The sequence below is a fragment of the Sminthopsis crassicaudata genome, chromosome 1 (genome assembly GCF_048593235.1).
Source record: "Sminthopsis crassicaudata isolate SCR6 chromosome 1, ASM4859323v1, whole genome shotgun sequence".
Taxonomy (NCBI): domain Eukaryota; kingdom Metazoa; phylum Chordata; class Mammalia; order Dasyuromorphia; family Dasyuridae; genus Sminthopsis; species Sminthopsis crassicaudata.
Window position 1 is genome coordinate 669155757 of NC_133617.1, and position 20581 is coordinate 669176337.

At 35.3% G+C, this 20581-nt stretch overlaps 1 protein-coding gene across 2 annotated transcripts in view; it reads right to left on the reverse strand.

Annotated features, from left to right (window-relative positions):
- Positions 1-20581, reverse strand: part of QRICH1 (glutamine rich 1) — a 71841-nt gene that overhangs the window by 14782 nt on the left and 36478 nt on the right. For both annotated transcript variants that reach the window (XM_074283234.1, XM_074283235.1), the window contains exons 2-3: positions 13097-13426; positions 5013-6041 (exon numbers count right to left, since the gene is read on the reverse strand). In XM_074283234.1, coding sequence (XP_074139335.1) covers positions 5013-6041; positions 13097-13405 — 1338 coding nt within the window. In that variant the 5' untranslated portion in view covers positions 13406-13426. The remainder of the gene's footprint in view (positions 1-5012; positions 6042-13096; positions 13427-20581) is intronic.

Sequence of the window (20581 nt, forward strand, 5' to 3'; positions counted from 1 at the left end):
GTCCTACAAATAATCAGAAGCCACTGAAGGTTTTTGAATAGGAGAGTCATTATATCATGGGATCTACACCTTAGAAATATTATTTTGGCAGTTTTAAGAAGGATTACTTAGAAAAAGGAAATGCAAGAAGTAGACAGACCAAAATATCACAATTCAGGTGAGTTTTGATGAAGCTTATATTAAGTTTCACCTAAGAGACTAAAGGTAATCACTGAATGGGTGTAACTTCAATCAAACTGAGACCTTTTAAAAACCTTGGCTTAAATAGGCCAGGTTTCCTACTACATTCAGAGCTATCGCCAGCCTGACCTATATCTGGTCACTGAACCCAGATGGCTCTGAAGGAAAAAGTATGGCAGGCAGCCTTGCATTAGTCCTCACTAATTTAAATATAATTCACTTGCATATCACAGTATCACCTCCATGATGTCACAGTCCTCTTTGAGAACAAAGAACAAACAACAACAGGTACTAAAGATGTTTTGGGCCCATCATAGAGAAAAGTTTAGCAACTGACTGAATATGGGGTCTTAGGGAGAAAGAAAAAAATTGAAGCTGACTTTTAAGTTTGCTAACTTGCTTACTTGGGAGGAAGTTGTCTTTAATTTTAATGAGTGTTTGAAAGAGAGACCTAATTAGGGGCAGGGGAGATTATGTTCTAGACATAATGAAATTACACTGTTGTGATGAAATATGCTTTTCACCTCCAGAGAGGTAATGGGCTCAGATGGCAGATTAAAGCATATTTTTGATTGATAAAGCCGATGAAATTTGTTTTGCTTGATTATACATAATTTTAAGAGATTTTGTTTTTACTGATTTCTCAAGAGAGACAGGAAGGGAAGATGACAAAGAATTGAAAAGTGAAAATTCAATGCTGACAGGATATTCAGTTGGAGAAGTGTAGAGATAATTTGATGGTGGAAGTCCAAATTTAAGAGAAAATGATATATGCGGATTCCAATTATCTGCAGATAGAAGATAAATGAACCTGAGAAAGATAAAATCACCAAGGGAGACTATAAGCCAGAGGTGAAAACTCAAAACAGAGCTTTCTTGAACATTCAAGACCTGATGGGTAGAAAATAATTATGACTTAGTAAAGAAGACTGAGAAGGAATCATCAGATTGCAGGAGAACCAGGAGGAAAGAAGAATCAAAAGAAAAAGAAGAAAGATTATCTAAAAGTAGGAGTGGTTGAAAGTATCCAAAGGTGCTGAGAGATCCAGAAAGATGAAGACTCAGAAAAGATCATAAAATTTTGCAGTTAAGATTAATTGTAAACTATGAGAACAGTTTTAGCAGAGTAGTAGAAATAAAAGAGTAACTATGAAAAGGGCCATCTCATCTTCAGATATTAAAGCACAAGAAAGTGTTGAAAATATAAAAGAAGGGTTGTGAGGTGGATTAAGGAATATAACAGATGACTGATTTTTTCAATAACTGGGGAATGGGAGTGAGGGAAGCAGTAATTTGGAAAAGATTTACTACAAGGATTGCTCTTCAGTTGTTAGGGCCCAGGTAATATTAGAAAATAATTCTAGGCCCATGACTTTGTTTAGCAATGGCTAAGATTATCTATCTTAAGTGACTGTGGAGAAGACAGGTGTTGGAGATGACCCAGGGTTTACCAGACTAGGATAGAGCAAATTATCTGACTATGAAAGAAAAAAATTGAGACTGAGGAAAGATGATAGAGTGGGAGAAGAGATAAAAGGACTGGAGATTTATGTCAGAATAAACAGATTTAAAAGAAGTGAGACTGGGGCAGCTAGGTGACGCAGTGAATAGAGCACCAGCCTTGAATTCAGGAGGACCCAAGTTCAAATCTGGTCTCAGACACTTAACACTTCCTAGCTGTGTGACCCTGGGCAAGTCACTTAACCCCAGCCTCAAAATAAATAAATAAATAGATAGATAAGTAGACTGAGATGGAAATACAGAAAATTTTGATTAGTGACAAAATTTCAAAGTTTAAAAATCATAACTATAAAACTTTGAATGGCAGAGAAGTCCAAGATATAACCATCCTTGCAGGTGGCTGCAATAGAGATATAGTCCATTATGAGTGTTGAGAAGTTAATAAAATAGAAAGCTAGGATGTTTGAGGTACATCAATATGAATACTGTAGCATGAAGGCAAAGGAGGCATATTTTTAATGATCTATTTCTCTTCCCAAAGCATAAATAAAATTAGGTTTAAAAAATTTTTTTTTTAAGTTTGAGGACAGGGTTTCTAATGTCAAGGAATACTGTGAGCAAGATATTGAACTCCTTGAAAAAACAGGGAGAGTAACCTGGAAGATGGAAGAGGGTGAAACAGAAGAGACTTAGTAGGTATTGATGGAGTTGTGAACTGATCGAGCCATCATGGAGAACAATTTGGAACTATGCCCAAAGGGCTATTAAATTGTGCATCCCTTTGATCCAGCAGTGTCTCTAAAACAAGGGAAAAGAACCCCCATGTGCAAAAATGTTTGTAGCAGCTTTTTTCTTTTTTCTTTCTTTCTTTCTTTTGGTGGTGTCAAGGAAATGGAAATCGAGTGGATATCCATCAGTTAGGAAATGGCTGAATAAATTATGATATAGGAATGTTATGGGATATTATTGTTCTGTAAGAAACGATGAAAAGGCTGACTTCAGAAAAGCCTAGAGAGACTTACATGAATTGATGCTGAGTGAAATAAATAGAACCAAAGGAACATTGTACATAGTAACAGCAAGATTATACAATGATCAACTTAACTTAGCTCTTCTCGGCAATACAGTGATACAAGACAATTCTTATAGATATGGGATGGAACTATACAAACTGAATATGGATCAAAGCATACTATTTTCACCTTTTTTTTGTTTGTTTGCTTTTTCTAGCTCATGTTTTTCCTCCCTTTTGGTTTGTTTCTTCTCCTAACGTGACTCATATGGAAATAAAAAATAAATATGTGTGCATATATGTATATATATAAAATTTTTAAAAATTTATATATATACACATACACATATACATACCTCCCCCTTCTTCCACAAAACATTTAACTGCTCCCAATCTACAATTCCTTTGAATTCTGCACCATTCAATACACCACTTGAGAATCTTAAGTTGCTAAGTTAACATGTATAATTTGTTTCGTAAATAGATTCTTTTCTTCCTAAAGGCAGCGAGTTGATACAATGGATAATGTCGTGGTCCTGTAGTCAGGATCATCTTCCTAAGTTGAAAATCTGGATTTAATAACTATATAACCCTGAACAAATCAATTAACCCTATTTGCCTCAGTTCCCTCTTCTGTAAAATGAACTGGAGAAGCAAATGGCAAAACACTCTACTATCTTTGTTAAGAAAACCCCACAAGGGGTCATGAAGAATCTGATATAACTGGAAAAAATAACTAAACAATAAATTTCCTCTCAGTACAATGCTGCGAATACAGAGGTAAAAGTTAACCACCATCTGAAAATTCTCAAATGTGAGTTCTATGAAATAATACTGATCATAAATCTTACGTAGATAATACAAAAGGAACAGAGAAAAATGTCTTTGTTCAAGCAATTTTAACATTATCTTGACAGAGGACTGCAATTTTATGTAGGCCAACACAAATTACTATTTGTAAATAATAAAAATATAATTGTAATTTTTGGACTGTTTCCCACTAAAAGATCATAGATCATGAAGGCCTCAAACCACAAAGATATGCTAGAGCAAGTCAATAGCTCGTACTCAGAAACATTTAAACACCTTCCACATATGAATGTCAAAAAACTGTCTACCGCGAATATAAGATGGAGAAGAAAAATAATCTCATTTTTTCAAACAAATGGAGAAACTGGGTTCTCTGTTGTGTCACTGTTTTTGAATGCTGGAACTACTTGGAATCAACTCAGAAGTTTCACCTTTGTATACAGCAAGAACAAGCATATAATATACAGCAAATGAAGATCTAATGTCTCAAAGGAGAAAATGAAGCTGCTCAAACCTTTTACACTGAGATTTCCATTCCTCTCCTCTACACACTGAACTCCTTGCCTCTCTCTGCATCTCTGCAAACTTTCCTATCTGAGGCTGAAATCTCTATTCTATTTACTACCTTGTATAATCCAGAGTCTGTCACCTTAATTCTCCGAGTTTTATTTGTTATATATAATGTCCCTTAATATTAAAGCTAAAATTTTCACCAAGACTTTTTGGCGAAAACCTATATAATAGATGACCTTTAAGAATTCTATGGTCTATTTCAGGTGTGAGACACAGCATCACCAAGGAAAGATTTCCAAGTCAGTACCAATAGGTCCTATCAATGTCTGGAACTTTCTTACCTTGCAATATCCCTTATCTAAGCTGGCACTCTTCGCCCACTGGCAAATTCTTTTTGGGCTCTCCACTTTATAGACAGATGGCCTCCAGCCAAGCTTCTCCTGGTAATGCTTCCAACTCTCTGGATTTTACCTCTAAGGCTTAGAAGGTGAATCTTCTTGTACCCCATCACTACTTCTTTTCAGACTCCTTTTATGTGTTGCCAGGACCCAATAGATCTTAAGATCCTTGATTCAGGGAGTTTCTTTTTGATCATAATGTATATCAAAACAATTAGCACAGTACCTAGCTTAACAAGTATTTAGAAAATGTGTACAACCCAATCACCCTTCCCCACTGCTGAAGCACTAAAGTCTTCTTCATTAAAAGAGTTTCTAATTACTTCAAAGACACCTTAGAGGCCATCTATTTGCATGTCAGGCAGAGATAACTTGAAGAGAGTAACTTGAAGATAACTTGAAGAGATAACTCTCTTTGAGTATATTTCCTCATACCTAAAAGTTGACTTTCTATGATCCTTTCAAGTTTTAAATTCTGTCCCAGTTAAATCTTCACTTTGGGTTAATAAGATACTAAAAACAAAGAATTTAACAATCCCTATTCTCAAGGAACTTTGTCATTACTATATGGCTTCAAAAAAAATAATGAACACAACTATAATACTAAGTGTAGGATAAATCTGACAAGTGAGACTTACTGAACAGGTGACTTGTAGCTGCTGCTGCTGCTGCTGCTGCTGCTGCTGTGTCTGCTCTGGTGTTGTCTGCTGCTGTTGCTGAGGGTCCCATATGTGAACAGTCTGCGCTGCGTTCTGATAAGCTCCTGCTACAGCCTGCACGGCCACCGGAATGTGGATGTTGCCATTCATGAACTGTGCTGGAAAGAGAGAGTTTGCAAGGGTCTGCACAACTTCCTCATGGGAGTTTTTCACTACTGATGTGGTGCCCACCATTTTATCTTTATCATCCTCCAGTTTTACAGTTGTCAAGGCTGTTGGAGAGCCACTGACATGGACAGCATTATAGGCCTCCTGAGGAATAGCAATATGGGTAATGTTCTGTTGCTGAAGGTCACCCCGAGGTTGAGCTGAGTAAACAGGGATGGTCCAAGTCTCTCCAGTTGGGCTGGTAATGGTCCCAGTGGCACTATACAGGTGAGCACTGTCCACTGTCAATAAGTCTGGCCGCAAGGACACATAACTTTGTTGCTGGCCCTGTGGAATGGCCAGCACAGTAGCAACTGGTTGCCCAGAAATAGCATACGACACAGTTATAGGCATATCTACTTTACGTTTCTTCACAGGCTGAAGGACACTAGCAGTGCTGATGCGCCTTTCTCCTTCCCGAGGCGAACCCTGTTGGGAAGGTGGTGGGGAAAGTGCACCAACCGTCTGGATCTGAATCTGCTGGCCACCAGCAATAGCTTGTCCCGCAACTAATTGGGCTTGAATCTGCTGGTGTTGTATATGCTCTTCCTGGATCTCTGTGGCCTGGATTTGCTGGGCAGTCTGCATATGCTGCACCTGGATCTGAGCAGCCTGAAGCTGAGAGGGACTTGGGCTCTGCAGAGTCTGACTTTGTATTGCCTGTGATGCTTGTTGCTGGGCTTGCCCTTGGATCTGCACTTGGACCTGGATGGGCTGTTCTGAGGCTTGATGGACAGTGAGCTGAGGAGACAGCTGCTGTGCTGAGACCTGCTGAGGAGACTGCTGCACTTGGACCTGGACCTGAAGTAATGATAATTCATGTTAGTTAATTCAGTTCAGTATTTACAGTTACAACCTTTAAGGCATTGTAATGGGTGCCAAGAAATATACAAAGACACAAAACTGACCCAGTCCTAAAGAAGTTTGTAAAGTAAAAGATAGGATATAACATCCAGGTTTTCCCACTTAATACCAGGGTCATACCATTCCTGGCTTCAACTTCATTTGTAAAATGAGAGGCTCTGAGTAGATTTTACAAATGCTTTCTAGCTAGAAAACTCATGTTCTTTTTTTGTTTAGACATGCAGCAAAAGTACCACAAGAAACAAGGTAAAATGCATTAAGTGCAAATTAAAAGTTCCAGAAAGTCATAAGAAATGTGAGAAAAATATCCCTTTTGTGGGATTAGAAGGAGAGCGCATGAGCCAAATAACAAGAAAGTAGTACCTGAACTGGGTCTGAAAAAGAGGAAAACTTCAACAGGAATAATTTAGGGTAGGATAAGGAGCAATACATTCCAAGTATAAGGAATGGAAGTGGAGAAAGGAGAAAAGAGTATACAGAAAACACAGAGATGAGAAGGGGCAGAAAGAGAATCAATCACAAAAAGTCCATTTCATAGGGAGGTAGCTAAGTTATACAATAGTTATACAAAGTGAAAAGTTAGAATCAGGAGGAATTGATGAAAGTAGCATCTTAGATTGGCTAAGAGGACAGGAAAAGATCATGATAAATGTTGGAAGCAATGTGGGAAAACTGGAGCATTAGTAGATTATTGTTTAAACTGTGAACGAATCCAATTATTTTGGAGAGCGATTTGTTACTATGTTCAAAGAGATATCCAACTGGACATACCCTTTGACCCAGCAGTGTCTCTATTGGGCCAGTATTCCAAAGACATCATAAAGGAGGGAAAAGGGATCCACATGTGCAAAAATGTTTGTAGCAGCTTTTTTTGTGGCAAGAAACTGGAAAGTGAGTGGATGCCCATCAGTTGAGAATGATTGACTAAGTTATGATATATGAATGTTATGGAGGTCTGGAGAGACTTACATGAATGGATGCTAAGTGAAGTGAGTAGAACCAGGAGATCATTATCATTTTCATTTTTTAAAAAATTGTTGTTTGATTGGTTATCTTTTTTTTTTCTTATCTGATTTTCTTGTGCAGCATCATAAATGTGTAAATAGGTTTAGAATTGCACATATTTAATCTATATTGGATTGCTTGCTGTTTAGGGAAGGGACAGGTAAAGAGCAAGTGAGAAAAATTTGGAAAAACCACAAGGTTTTTTAGGAACAAATGTTGAAAAATAAATGGAAGGAGAAGGGAAGGAAAGGGAAGGAGAAAGGGAAAGGGAAAAGGGAAAAGGGGGAAGGGGGAAGGGGAAAGGGAGAAGGGGGAAGGGGGAAAGGGGGAAGGGGGAAGGGGGAAGGGGGAAGGGGGGGGAGGGAAGAAAATAGCACTACTTCCAGGACTGTTTCAAGGATCAAATGCTCATACACAGAAGATGCTATATAAATATTAGTCATTATCAAAGTAAAGAGGAAAAAAAATTTCTTATACATAATGAAAGCAAGAAACTTCACAAACTTCCAATTATCAAATGGAGGACTAAAGCAAGTATTATACCAGAAAACACTGCTGAAATTATACTATTATATTTTTCCTCAGACAAGCCTCTTGCTTAATTGCTACAATATCTGGCTTAGAACTACAGAATTTGTTTAGAGTAACAATTTATTACTAATTACTAATTAAAAGGAGATTAAAAAAAATAAACCTCTAAATTATATAATGGAGAAAAAACAAAAATCTAACATTTTACATTAGGTCACTGAATTCTGGGCATCAGCTCCTGAAAATGCTATAACTCTACAGTTCATATAATAAACGTTGCCTGGAAAATAGATGGTGCATATTGAAATAACCTGAATGAAGATCTTTAGGTGACACTTAGGGTGACATTGCAAAGAAAGAATTAGCCAAAGGAATAGGCAGGATTTGGAAAGTGTACATGTATTTAGTAATAAGAGACATTTAAGTGTATTGCTTCACTTTTTATATCATGGAAATAAAAGCATGCAGAGATTGCCAAAGACAATAATCAGCAAAAATTAAAAGAGTTAAAAACAATAATCAATTCCTTATGTTACTCTCTTACCAGCCATCTATGTTTTTAAAATTCCTACATCATAGGCTACGTGGCTTCATTGACTCATTCTGAGGAGTGATTTATGAAGAGCCAACAATAAAATATGAACATCATGTTAAGAAAAGTAAAAACTGATCAGTAAAATTACGAAGATAAACTCTCAATTGCAAAAAATCTGAACCTCATAATAGAGAAAAGCAAATCCACAAACAATATGATTCTTATCCCTAAAGTGATCAATCAAAAGAAAAGAAGCTAGAGTATTATCTGCTATCAAAGTCATCAGAATTTTTAAAAGACCGTGTCTCAATTCTGAAAGACATTTTGTGATTAGGAACTTCATTTAACAAGTGCTCTTCCTCCTGATGTCCCTTAATTAAAAAAAAATTTTTTGTAACAAAAATTTTATATGCACACAGAGAAATTATAAGTTACCAATATTAAGTTCCAAAGCCATTCAAAAGAATATTAATAATACTCAAAAGAATTGCACATCATTAACAATCATATAAAAGTATTTAACTTTTAACAAAGCATTAAAGCTGAAAGTACTCATGATGCTATGGTTGACCATTTTGACAAAGCATCTGACAGTACTATTCTGCTGTCTCTATAGACTTTTACTCCAATTTGTTTCGACTGCAGAATGCTGCTGCTACTGCTACTAAATGTCACCTAGACACTTAGTAGTATAATGAGGACTAGAAAATTTCAAAAAGAATCATAGAATAGTATACAATTCAAGGTACCATGTTCTCTCTTTACTTGAAAAGGTTGCCCCAAATAGAATTAATCATGTAGTCTGTTCCTAATTACCTCAGTAAGAAGAAACCCATTGTTAACTCCCAGGACTAATGTGAAATTATGTTGTGATTTTTGGGAAGTTATTTCTGACACAAAGACTAAATTTGCTGCAATAGCATCAAAGCATCATAACTAAGGGCAGCTAGTTGGTGTGGCAGATAAAGAGTGTCAGATCTTGAGCCAGGAATAACTGAGTTCAAATTCAGTCTTACACTTAGTAGTTGTATGACCCTGGGCAAGACACTTAAACATGTTTGCCTCAGTTTCCTCATTTGTAAAATGAATTGGAAGAGAGGGAAGCCACTCCAATATCACTGCCAAAAGGAATTACAGATAGTCAGAAGGTACCAAAAACAACTAAATAACAAAAATTATAATAAAAACTCACCATCACAATATCACTCAGTCTTTATGAAACCTATGAAGCTAACTGTTTCCTATAAAATTATTTTAATAAATAATTAAACTATTTAATTATTATATTTATTTTATAATTATAATTATTTTAATAAATAAAATTCATTTATTCAAGAAACTAATTAGTGACGTTAAGTAGGCTATGTCAATATTCTCAAAAATTTCTGAAAGGGAAAGATTCTAACAAAGATGGAATTAAGTTCTCATTCCCTGAAGAGAGCTAAAACAAACAAAAAAAAAAAAAAAAAAAAAAAAACAGCCTTTCCTGTTTTAGGTCTAGCAGAGTAAAAACAAACAGCAAGCAATAAGAAATGTAGCAGCAAAATCAGGATCTCACATACTATATCTACGAACTCATCCTTTTGTAGAACACAGCCAGAGGTAGGAGAAAGAACATAAAATTTAAGATCAGAAAACAAAGGGTGTGAATCAAGACTCTTGCCTTTTGATTGGGCAAGTTTCCTTCCCTCTCTTGAGTATCTGTATTCAGTCTCCTCTGTAAAATTAGAGACTGAATTAGATAAAACTCTTTCAACTCTGTATCCTGTTCCCTAGAAAACTTTTACCCTGCCTTTATTCTATGAGTGTGAAACAGGACAGATTTTAAGAATAAGATTACATTACATTTCTTTTAGTCTCAATTTTTTTCTGGATCATAGTAGCTACTTTTTCATAAGAAAATTACAAAACATGTTGCTGCTAAAACACAAAATTCTAACTACAAACAAAAACTTCTGACAGAAAGATTAGGTGCTATATAATCTACATTTCCTATCATTTACTAAGTCCACCCACTCAGGGAAATAAATTTCAAGCAGTCCATAACGTGAGGGATTCTATTAGGATCCAATTTGGCAAAGAATAATGGAAACTGTATAAAAACAGCTACCAAACAAAAGATTCCTGATTAGTTTCTGCCACTTTAAGGATAAATATCCAAACCTTAAATAAAGGAGACTTTTGTGTAGATACATGGACTTGCTTTCTCAAGATTCCCAAATCATTCCTTGTACAGCAATACTTCCTCTGGGTTATCTTCTTATTTGTATAGGCAAAGGAATCAGACAAGATTCTTGGAGCTGGAACTTGTCCAAAGGCTCTGGCTCTTATAAGAAAGAAGATGAAGGCTGCTCTCTTTGCCAGAAGGGGTCACTAGAGAACACTAGGAATTTAGAACAGGAATTGAATTCAAGGCACTATTTACAAATGGCTCATAAAACTATAGAAATTGTAGTATACCAGACATTCTAAAATGTGCTTAACAAACTGCTACTCTTAACAATCACTAAATCTCTATTAGGGAAATGAAATTTCCCTAATGCAAATTTCAAAATTTGGGCTAAATATAGCAATTGCAAAGAATAAGCCTAGGGAGTTTATTCTCTTACCGATTATGGAAGGTTAAGGAAGAGAAATATAAAATCTAGCCTGGTAATTCCTCCAATAGCTACAAGTACATAACATGTAGGGTACTTAACATGTAAATAGGCTGTGTTTCAAAGTACATTTTAGGTTAGCTATTTGGAAACTAAAACAGATTACTTGTTAAAATGTTATATGATGTGGTTAAGTTTCCAGATTCTCCTCCAAAAGTCTAGGGAAAACAATGGCTACAGAAGAACATGACTAAACTTGGATGGAGTTGAAAGTCATTTATTTAAATTTTGCCTGAAATCCTTAAAACATGAGCAAGTTATTTCCCCTCTCTGCAACCCATTTTTCTGAACTACAAAACAAGGATATTTGCACTATCAATGCTGCAACCTCTTTTTTTTAAACCACTAAAAACTATGGGGCAGCTAGGTAGCACAGTGGATAGAGCACCTTGAAGTCAGGAGGACCTGAGTTCAAATCTGGCCTCAAGACACAGCATGTCCTACCTGTGTGACCTTGGGCAAGTCACTTAACCCCAATTACCTCAGCAAAAATTTTTTTTAAAAAATTAAAATAAAAACTATTTTCCAGGTCAACTATGCATTTAATTTATTAGACTTGGTTCCAACTTACTTCTAGTTATTCCAAAAGCCCAAAATGATTTTCAAATGACAATTACACTCTAAATGATTTTCAAAGAAGATACTATAAGCTCTGAAGTTAATATATAACCCAGGAAGTAGTTTGGTCAGATTTATTATTATCCTTCCTCTTTGAACCTTTCCATAAAATGCTGTTCAAAACCTTGGTTCAAAGCCAAAGAACCTCAAAGATCCTAAGATGGATCTTGATCTAAAGTTAGAAGAGATAATGAGATTTTATCTTTTTTATTTATATATAATGCTATCACCACTTCACAATTTTTCAAAAGGTAACTAGGGAGCTCATACACGGAAGGATTCAAAAGAACAAATGTAAAAGGATGGGAAAGATGACAATTTTTAGAATTATACAATCAAGACCTTCAAAGTCGACCAGTCGTCCTAAATTAAAACAACTTCCATATTTAATTCTAAATTTTAGTGTTGAGTCACAAGTTCTCCCATAATATTGTTCAGCATATGAAAAGTTAAGAGGTAAGCATATTAAAGCTCTTAAAATGTTTACATATTTCACATATAAACTGAAGCTCAAAGTCTTAGTTCTTTCTATATTAGAATATTCTATTATACAGAATTATATATATATTATATTATATATAGTTTCTTCTTAATTCCAACTGTACAAAGATAGAATGGGCTGCCATTTTAGAAAATTCTCAATCATTAGAAATAAGGATGGGAATGGGGAAAAGGGGTGCTGTGCTTCAAAACATTCTGGGAATATTTTTACAATCTATAGTTTAATAGTGGTAAAGATGGAACAGACTGAGAACAAGGATTAAAAAAAAAACAAAAAAGGAGCTGGGAAGACATAACTTATCATCTGATATATGCCTAGGAAGCTCCAACTATTGTTGTTATTTTGTCATGTCCCCCTCCTTATGCCTTACTGTGGAGGTCTTGTTGGCAAAGATGGAGTGGTTAGCCATTTCCTTCTCCCGCTCATTTTTTACAGATGAAGAAACTGAAACAAAGTTTTAAGTGCTTTCGCTGGGGTCACACAGCTAGTAAGTATCTGAGAAGATTTAAATTTAAGAAGATGATTCTAGGCCTGGCACTCTATCCACTGTGACACAACAATTATAGTCATGTAAAATTCAATATCCAAATTGCTATCTACATGTACATTGAAGCTGTACCAATGTAATCTCTACCAAAAGCAGTCTCAAAAGTCAGGACATAGTCCCAATCTTGCAAAGCAAGTACTGGTGATCCTATCCTCACTAGTGAAGGGGGAAAGGGAGTATGGAGATAAAAAGAGGATGAGGCAAAGAATGCAGGCTTCTCCATCACACATCATTTGAACCCATGTCCAGAATATAGTTTAATGACTTCCTAATAAGGTATAATAAGTTCAACTAGATAATGTCACAGAGATTCCTTCTAGCTCTGAAAGAACCAGTGTGATTTATGGGATTCTTTCAATTAATAGCTACTATAGCTGTATTTTTCAAACCACATAATGGCTCTCCCCAATGGTACTAATTCTATGCAAGCTTAATAAACCAAATTTTGAGTACAATGTTAATACTCTATAAAATAAAATAAGTCACAAGGTCAAAATCATAAGCAGATGACCAAATTGTAACAGATGAGCAAAATAAATTTCATATAAAATAGAACATTAAATTATCACTAGAAATAATCTAGCATATCCTTGTTACCTGAACCTGCTGTGGCTGCTGGACCTGAATCTGTTGTTCTTGCTGGGTCTGCTGTTGAACACTGGTAGTTACAGGACAGGCAAGTTCAAGTAAGGATCCTGCCACTTCAGTGCTATCTGTGTAAATGCAGTTTCCACCCTGTTGGTACACCATAGTAGTAGTAGCTGTCTGTTGGAACTCCTGAAGTGCTTCAGGTCCCTTAGATGCTAAGGAGTCCAGGAACTCCTTCATCCTGTGTTGTGGGATTGATCGTGCTTTTACTCGGATATATTCTTCAAAGGAAATGGTGTTTTCCAAAGAATTATTCATATTGCAAAATCTTTAGAATCCCTAAAAATAAGAATAAAAGAGAAGGAAAGGTTCATTTCTTTTTTCCTTTTAAACTCCTGATAAGAGCAGAAACATTAACAATCTTCACAATGGAAAAGACTTTTTTGTAAAGCAGCTAGATATACCAGGAATCTAGGGCAATGATTTTTTTTCATACGCATTTATATAGAAACACATTTTTCTTAAACTACATTACTTCTATGCTGAAACCAACTTGTAGCTGTTATTGTTTAGTTTTCCTCACAATGATATGAAATAAAAATAAATTAATTAAAAATAAATGGAAAGTAGTGTTGTTAATCAGTCTAAATATGGTTTGAAGTAAACAGACCCAAGGTGTGGTAACTCATTTGCTACTTGCAAAACTATACTGTAATCATAATTTTGTTTTGAAGGGAAATGGAAGGAAACAGGAAAAAGGAGACCAAAAGCTGAAGTTGAAAGAAGCCTAGAAAACAAAACTATACCCATAGTGTATCCTTCACATAGTTGTCAAAGCAATTTTACTAAAAAGAAGTTATGATGGCTACCTACTGATCCTAGGATCAATTATTTCATTCTTTACTAATTTCCATTTTGAAGTAAGCATTATAACATACATAATTAGTTCAGCAATATATGGTATTGGTGGCATGTGTTTTAGAAAAAATTTTTGATTGGGTATATGAAGAAAAAAATTGTGGAGATCATTGAGCTAGATCCTGTTTCTTGCTACTCCACTGGGACTTCTGTACATGTAGCTATTGCTAATCAGTGAATCAATATTAGAGAAAACAAGGAAGGGGGGACAAAGAAGAGAGCAAAAACTTAAACTACAATTTTTTCATCAAAATGGTCTGCATTTTATCTTGAGTGTGACAAGAAACTGGGGAACAAAATTTAATGCACTTACCCAGGCTAAAACTTAGTACCAACAGAATTATCTGAAGAAATAAGACATTTCTAAATGGTTAACATCAACCTTATGCCTTATAACATCAACTCTGCATGATGCAGGGCTAGTACAAACATGTTTATTTTAAACAGTAAAATCTCCACTGGCATGTACAAACTAGCAAGAAATGTGCAAAAAAATTGTTTGTTTTTTTTTTTGTTTTTTTTTTTAAATATTAGTAAGAAGGTTACTAAATGCAAACCTTTGTTCAGGAGCTCTCCAATACAGCAGAATAAGCACTAAAGCTTCAATTTAAAAAAAAAAAAAAAAAGAATTTCTATGAGACAAAGAATTAAGTCTTTATTTTACCCCAAGTACAGATTGCCCAGGCCACAAAGTAGGGATAAATATTCCATTAAGTTAATGAACACACACTAGGTGCTATTAGCTATTTGTGTGACTCTGTGGGTCTTCTTGCTATCTCACAGGATTAATGAGGTCATTGGTCTATTGATAGATAGAAGGGACCTCAGAGGTCATCATCCTGAACTTATAGAAGATGGAGAATTATGAGGGATCTTGGTCCAACTACCTTATTTTACACACACACACACACACACACACACACACACACACACACACACACACACACACACACTTTTTCCAGCTAGAGACCTAGCTAGTCTTGAACTTAAAAAGAACTGAAGTTTATCTGTTTAGGTTATGTACACATCCTAATAACATTAGAGCAATAATCTAGCATAAGAATTTTCTATTACAAATCTACTATGTTCAACTTAGTGTTATATAGTATGTGACCAAAGTGCACATCTACTGCAGAAATAAATGTTTCTGGTTCCATTTTTTTTTTTGGGGGGGGGGGGGAGAGGGAGAGACAATGGGGGTAAAATGACTTACCCAAGTCATTACTCAGATAGTAAAGTATCTGAGGACAGATTTGAATTCAGGTCCTCCTGACCCCCAGGTGGGTGCTCTATCCACTGCACCATCTAACTGTCCCTGATAAATTTGTTCTTACAGATTTCTATACAAAAAACTTTGCCCCCTTGATCTTAAAAACAGCTTCTTCTACAGTTTTTCTTTCCTTAAAACTTGATTCATCAAGCACACTTAATCTATTATATATTTTAAAAGCCCAATATTACCTTTACACATATTTATCCCTTCTTTTCTTCTGGGAGATTCACTCTTAAAAAAGAATAAAGGATAAGAATCCTGAGACCTGGCAGTCTTTGACTTTAGAATCATTACCTGTATCTTTTAAAATTTTTACTCTCATTTGTGAGAAAATGACACCTAACTGGAATCTAGAACTCATAAAGTCTCCTTCTAAGGTAATTTTTCTATATACAATTCACAGATTGTACCAAATCTTTTTAGTGACTGTTGTTTCCAAAAAGGAGTTCAAGAGGAAATTAAATGGTAAAACTTTTTCCGGGTCTTCTCAAAACCATGAAAGAGTTAAAACACAGGAAGGGGTAAATGTGTAAATATGTAAAAATTTCAAAGTAATTAAGTTTGAGGGCTGGGAAATGGCTTCCTTCGTCAAAAACAATCTTCTTATAATTCCTATGTACATTTGTGCTTAAGCACCATTCCATATACATTCACAAACTTCAATGTCCTTTTGATTATAGTGGAAACTTGTCTCATTTGTAAGTCAAGAACATGGAGAAAGCAATGGAATAGCTTTTACATTCCATCTTTTAAAAACATCCAATCTTTTAAAAGCAAGCTTTTCACTTAAGTTCAAAACCTGACTTCATATAATTCTGTTTATCCTAACAAATAATAGCATCACTATGGCCATTAATATTATTTCATTCAATCCTAAGAACTAGTTTGAGACAGGTAGAAAATATTATTTTCTTAAAAGGCCATTTCCCCTATTTTGAATTCACAAGCCAACCTGCCAAGACTGGAATACCCTCATCTACTTTTCTTCCTTTAAGATTCAGCTCAGATGCTTCCTCTTCCTCAAATTCCCCCAGATGGAAATTTGTTCTCTCCAAATTTGTCTATATAAATAAAGCACTTTGTCTAAACCTTCCTCTAATCCTATCCATTCTCCATTGTGACAAAGGAGACCAAAACCCGAAGAGTCAGATGCAAAAGTGATTTGCCTACAGTCACAAAGATGAGACTGTGACTTAAGATTTCCTGACTCCAAATCCAGGGTTCTTCCCACAATACTATTGGTACTTTTAGGGATAAGGACAGATATTAGACCTATAATTTCAGAATTCCTCAGTAAGGAAATTTCTACTGAGGAAGACATTTTTTCTGAAAATTAATAGTCTTAGAAAGCTGCCTAGAATATTGAGAAGGTATTGATTTGCCCAAAGTGACATAACCAGTATTCTTTTAAAAATATATCTTTGTAATGAGATAATAAATAGATTAGAGGAACAGAGGATAGTCTACCTCTCAGACCTGTGGAGGAGGAAGGAATTTATGACCAGAGGAGAACTAGAGATCATTATTGATCACAAAATAGAAGATTTTGATTACATCAAACTAAAAAGTTTCTGTACAAACAATACTAATGCAAACAAGATTAGAAGGGAAGTAACAAATTGGGAAAATACTTTTAAAGGTTCTGACAAAGGTCTCATTTCCAAAATAAATAGAGAACTGACCCTAATTTATAAGAATTCTCCAATTGATAAATGGTCAAAGGATATGAACAGACAATTCTCAGATAAAGAAATTGAAACTATATCCACTCATATGAAAGAGTGTTCCAAATCACTACTGATCAGAGAAATGCAAATTAAGACAACTCTGAGATACCACTACACACCTGTCAGATTGGCTAAGATGACAGGAACAAATAATGATGAATGTTGGAGGGGATGTGGGAAAACTGGGACACTGATACATTGCTGGTGGAGTTGTGAAAGAATCCAGCCATTCTGGAGAGCAATTTGGAACTATGCCCAAAAAGTTATCAAACTGTGCATACCCTTTGACCCAGCAGTAATACTACTGGGCTTATATCCCAAAGAAATACTAAAGAGCGGAAAGAGACCTGTATGTGCCAAAATGTTTGTGGCAGCTCTTTTTGTTGTAGCTAGAAACTGGAAGATTAATGGATGTCCATCAGTTGGAGAATGGTTGGGTAAATTATGGTATATGAAGGTTATGTTATATTATTGCTCTGTAAGAAATGACCAGCAGGAGGAATACAGAGAGGCTTGGAGAGACTTACATCAACTGATGCTGAGTGAAATGAATAGAACCAGAAGATCACTGTACACTGCAACAACAATACTGTATGAGGATGTATTCTGATGGAAGTGGAAACCTTCAACATAAAGAAGAGCCAACTCACTCCCAATTGATCAATGATGGACAGAGGTAGCTACACCCAGAGAAGAAACACTGGGAAGTGAATGTAAATTGTTAGCACTACTGTCTATCTACCCAGGTTACTTATATCTTCGGAATCTAATACTTAATGTGCAACAAGAAAATGGTATTTACACACATATATTGTATCTAGGTTTTATTGTAACACATGTAAAATGTAAGGGATTGCCTGTCATTGGGGGGAGGGAGTGAAGGGGGGGGGATAATTTGGAAAAATGAATACAAGGGATAATATTATAAAAATATATATAATAAAATTAAAAAAAAAAAAAAAAAAAAGAATTCAGGAGGATCCCGGTTCAAATCTGGTCTCAGACATTTAACACTTCCTAGCTGTGTGACCTTGGGCACTTAACCCCAGCCTCAGAAAAAGGAAAAAGAAAAAAAAAAGAAAGAAAAATCAGATCAAAAGAGAAAGAAAATGAGTAGGAAAACAAAATGCAAGCAAACAACAACAAAAAGAGTGAAAATGCTATGTTGTGAACCACACTCAATTCCCACAGTCCTCTGTCTAGGTGTGAATGACTCTTTTCATCACAAGATCATTGGAACTGGCCGCCATCATCTCATTTTGAGAAGAGATATGTCTTATCAGAATTTATCATCTTGTTACTGCTGTGTACAAAGGTCTTCTGGTTCTACTCATTTCACTTAGCATAATAAGTTCATGTAAGTCTCTCCAGGCCCCTCTGAAATCATCCTGCTGATTGCTTCTTATAGAACAATAATATTCCATAACATTCCTATACCATGACTTATTCAAGCATTCTCCAACTCAGATGGATAGCCACTCAGTTTCCAGTTTCTTGCTATTACAAAAAGGGCTGCTAAAAACATTTTTGCACATGTAGGTCCCTTTCCATCCTTTATGATCTCTTTGGAATATAGTCTCAGGAGAGATACTGCTGGATCAAAGGATATACACAGTTTGATAAGTCTTTTGGGCATAGTTTCAAATTGCTCTCCAGAATGGCTAGACCAGTTCACAACTGCACCAACCATGTATTATGTCCCAGTTTTCCCACATCCCTTCCAACATATGCCATTATCTTTTCCTGTCATCTTAACCAACCTGAGAGATGTGTAGTGGTGCCACAAAGTTATCTAATTTGCATTTCTCTGATCAATAGTGATTTGGAGCACCTTTTCATATGAATAGAAGTGGTTTCAATTTCTTCATCTGAAAATTGTCTCCATATCCTTTGACCATTTACCAACTGCAAAATGGCTTGAATTCTTATAAATATAAATCAAAATTCTCTACATATTTTAGAAATGAGACCTTTATCAGAACCCTTGAATAATTCTCAGGATTCCCTCTTCCCAAGTAGACATCTTAATTGTGTTAATGTGTTGAATGAAGTTATTTCAATAACCTATTAAGAGTCAATCAACAAGCATTTATTATCTTCCAGACACTTTACTAAATGCTGGGGGATATCATGAAAATAAAAAAACAGTTTATGCCCTAAAGAGCTCATATTCAAATAGAAGAGATACCATTCAAATAACTATGTACATATACGATATATATAGCTTAAGTGAGAGATAATTCCAGAATAGAGTATCTATGAAGATAAACCAGGAAAGGTCTCTTACAGAAAAGGAAATGTGAACTGAGTTTTGATAGAAAGTAAGGAAGTCATTGGGCAGAGGTAAGAGAACATCCCCAATATAGCAGAAAAATCTATTCCAAATCATAACTTTTAGGAGTTGGAGCATCTGCTGAGTGAAATGAGCACAACTAGGAGATCATTATATACTTCAACAACAATACTATATGAGGATGTATTCTGATGGAAGTGGATATCTTCAACATAGAGAAGAGCTAATCCAATTCAAATTGATCAATGATGGACAGAATCAGCTACACCCAGAGAAGGAACACTGGGAAATGAGTGTAAACTGTTAGCATTTTTTGTTTTTCTCCCCAGGTTATTTTTACCTTCCGAATTCAATTCTTCCTTTGCAACAACAACAAAATTCGTTTCTGCACATATATATTGTATCTAGGTTATACAATAACATATTTAATATGTATGAGAAAGCCTGCCATTTAGGGGAGTGGGTAGAGGGAAGGAGGGGAAAATTTGGAAAAGAAGGGAGTACAAGGGATAATGTTGTAAAAAAATTACCTATGCATACGTACTGTCAAAAAATGTTATAATAATAAAATTAATTTTTAAAAAAATTTTAAAAGGAGTTATTGCTCATGAAAAGCAAAATGTGAAAAAAAAAATAACCGTTTCAAAAAAAAAAAAAAAAGAGTTGGAGCATCATGAGTAAGGACTAGTAAAAAGAACAGTATTAATATATGGTAGAGTATATGGAAGAAAATAAAGTATAAAAGACTAGAAAACTAGAAAAGGGGAAGCAAGGGATTTAAAAATCAAACAGGAGATTTTATATTTAATCCTGAAGGTGATGAGAAGCCACAAAGTTTGAATAGAGAAGAAACATGGTTAGTTAAACATATACTTGAGGAATATGAATTTTGCAGCTGAATGAAGAATTATTTGAATTGGGGAAGAGGAACTTAAGGCATAAAAATTAATCAGAAGACTACTGCAATAACAGCTGTGTTACATCATTACTGCAATAATAAAATGCATCTCTCTGGGATAAAATGAGGGCCTGCACCAGAGTGGTGGCTATATGAATAGAGAAACACATAAAGGTAGAAATTTAAATACTTGGTAACTGACTGGATATAAAAAATGAGTTAACATCAAGAATGACAACAATGGGAGCCAAGATGGAAGAGAAAAATCAGAAAGTCGTCCTAGTTTGCCCCAATTTCCCTCAGAAACAATGGTAAATCAAATCTCTAAACAGTTTCTGGAGTGACAGAACCTCTAAAAAGATGGAGTGAAATTATTTTCCATCAG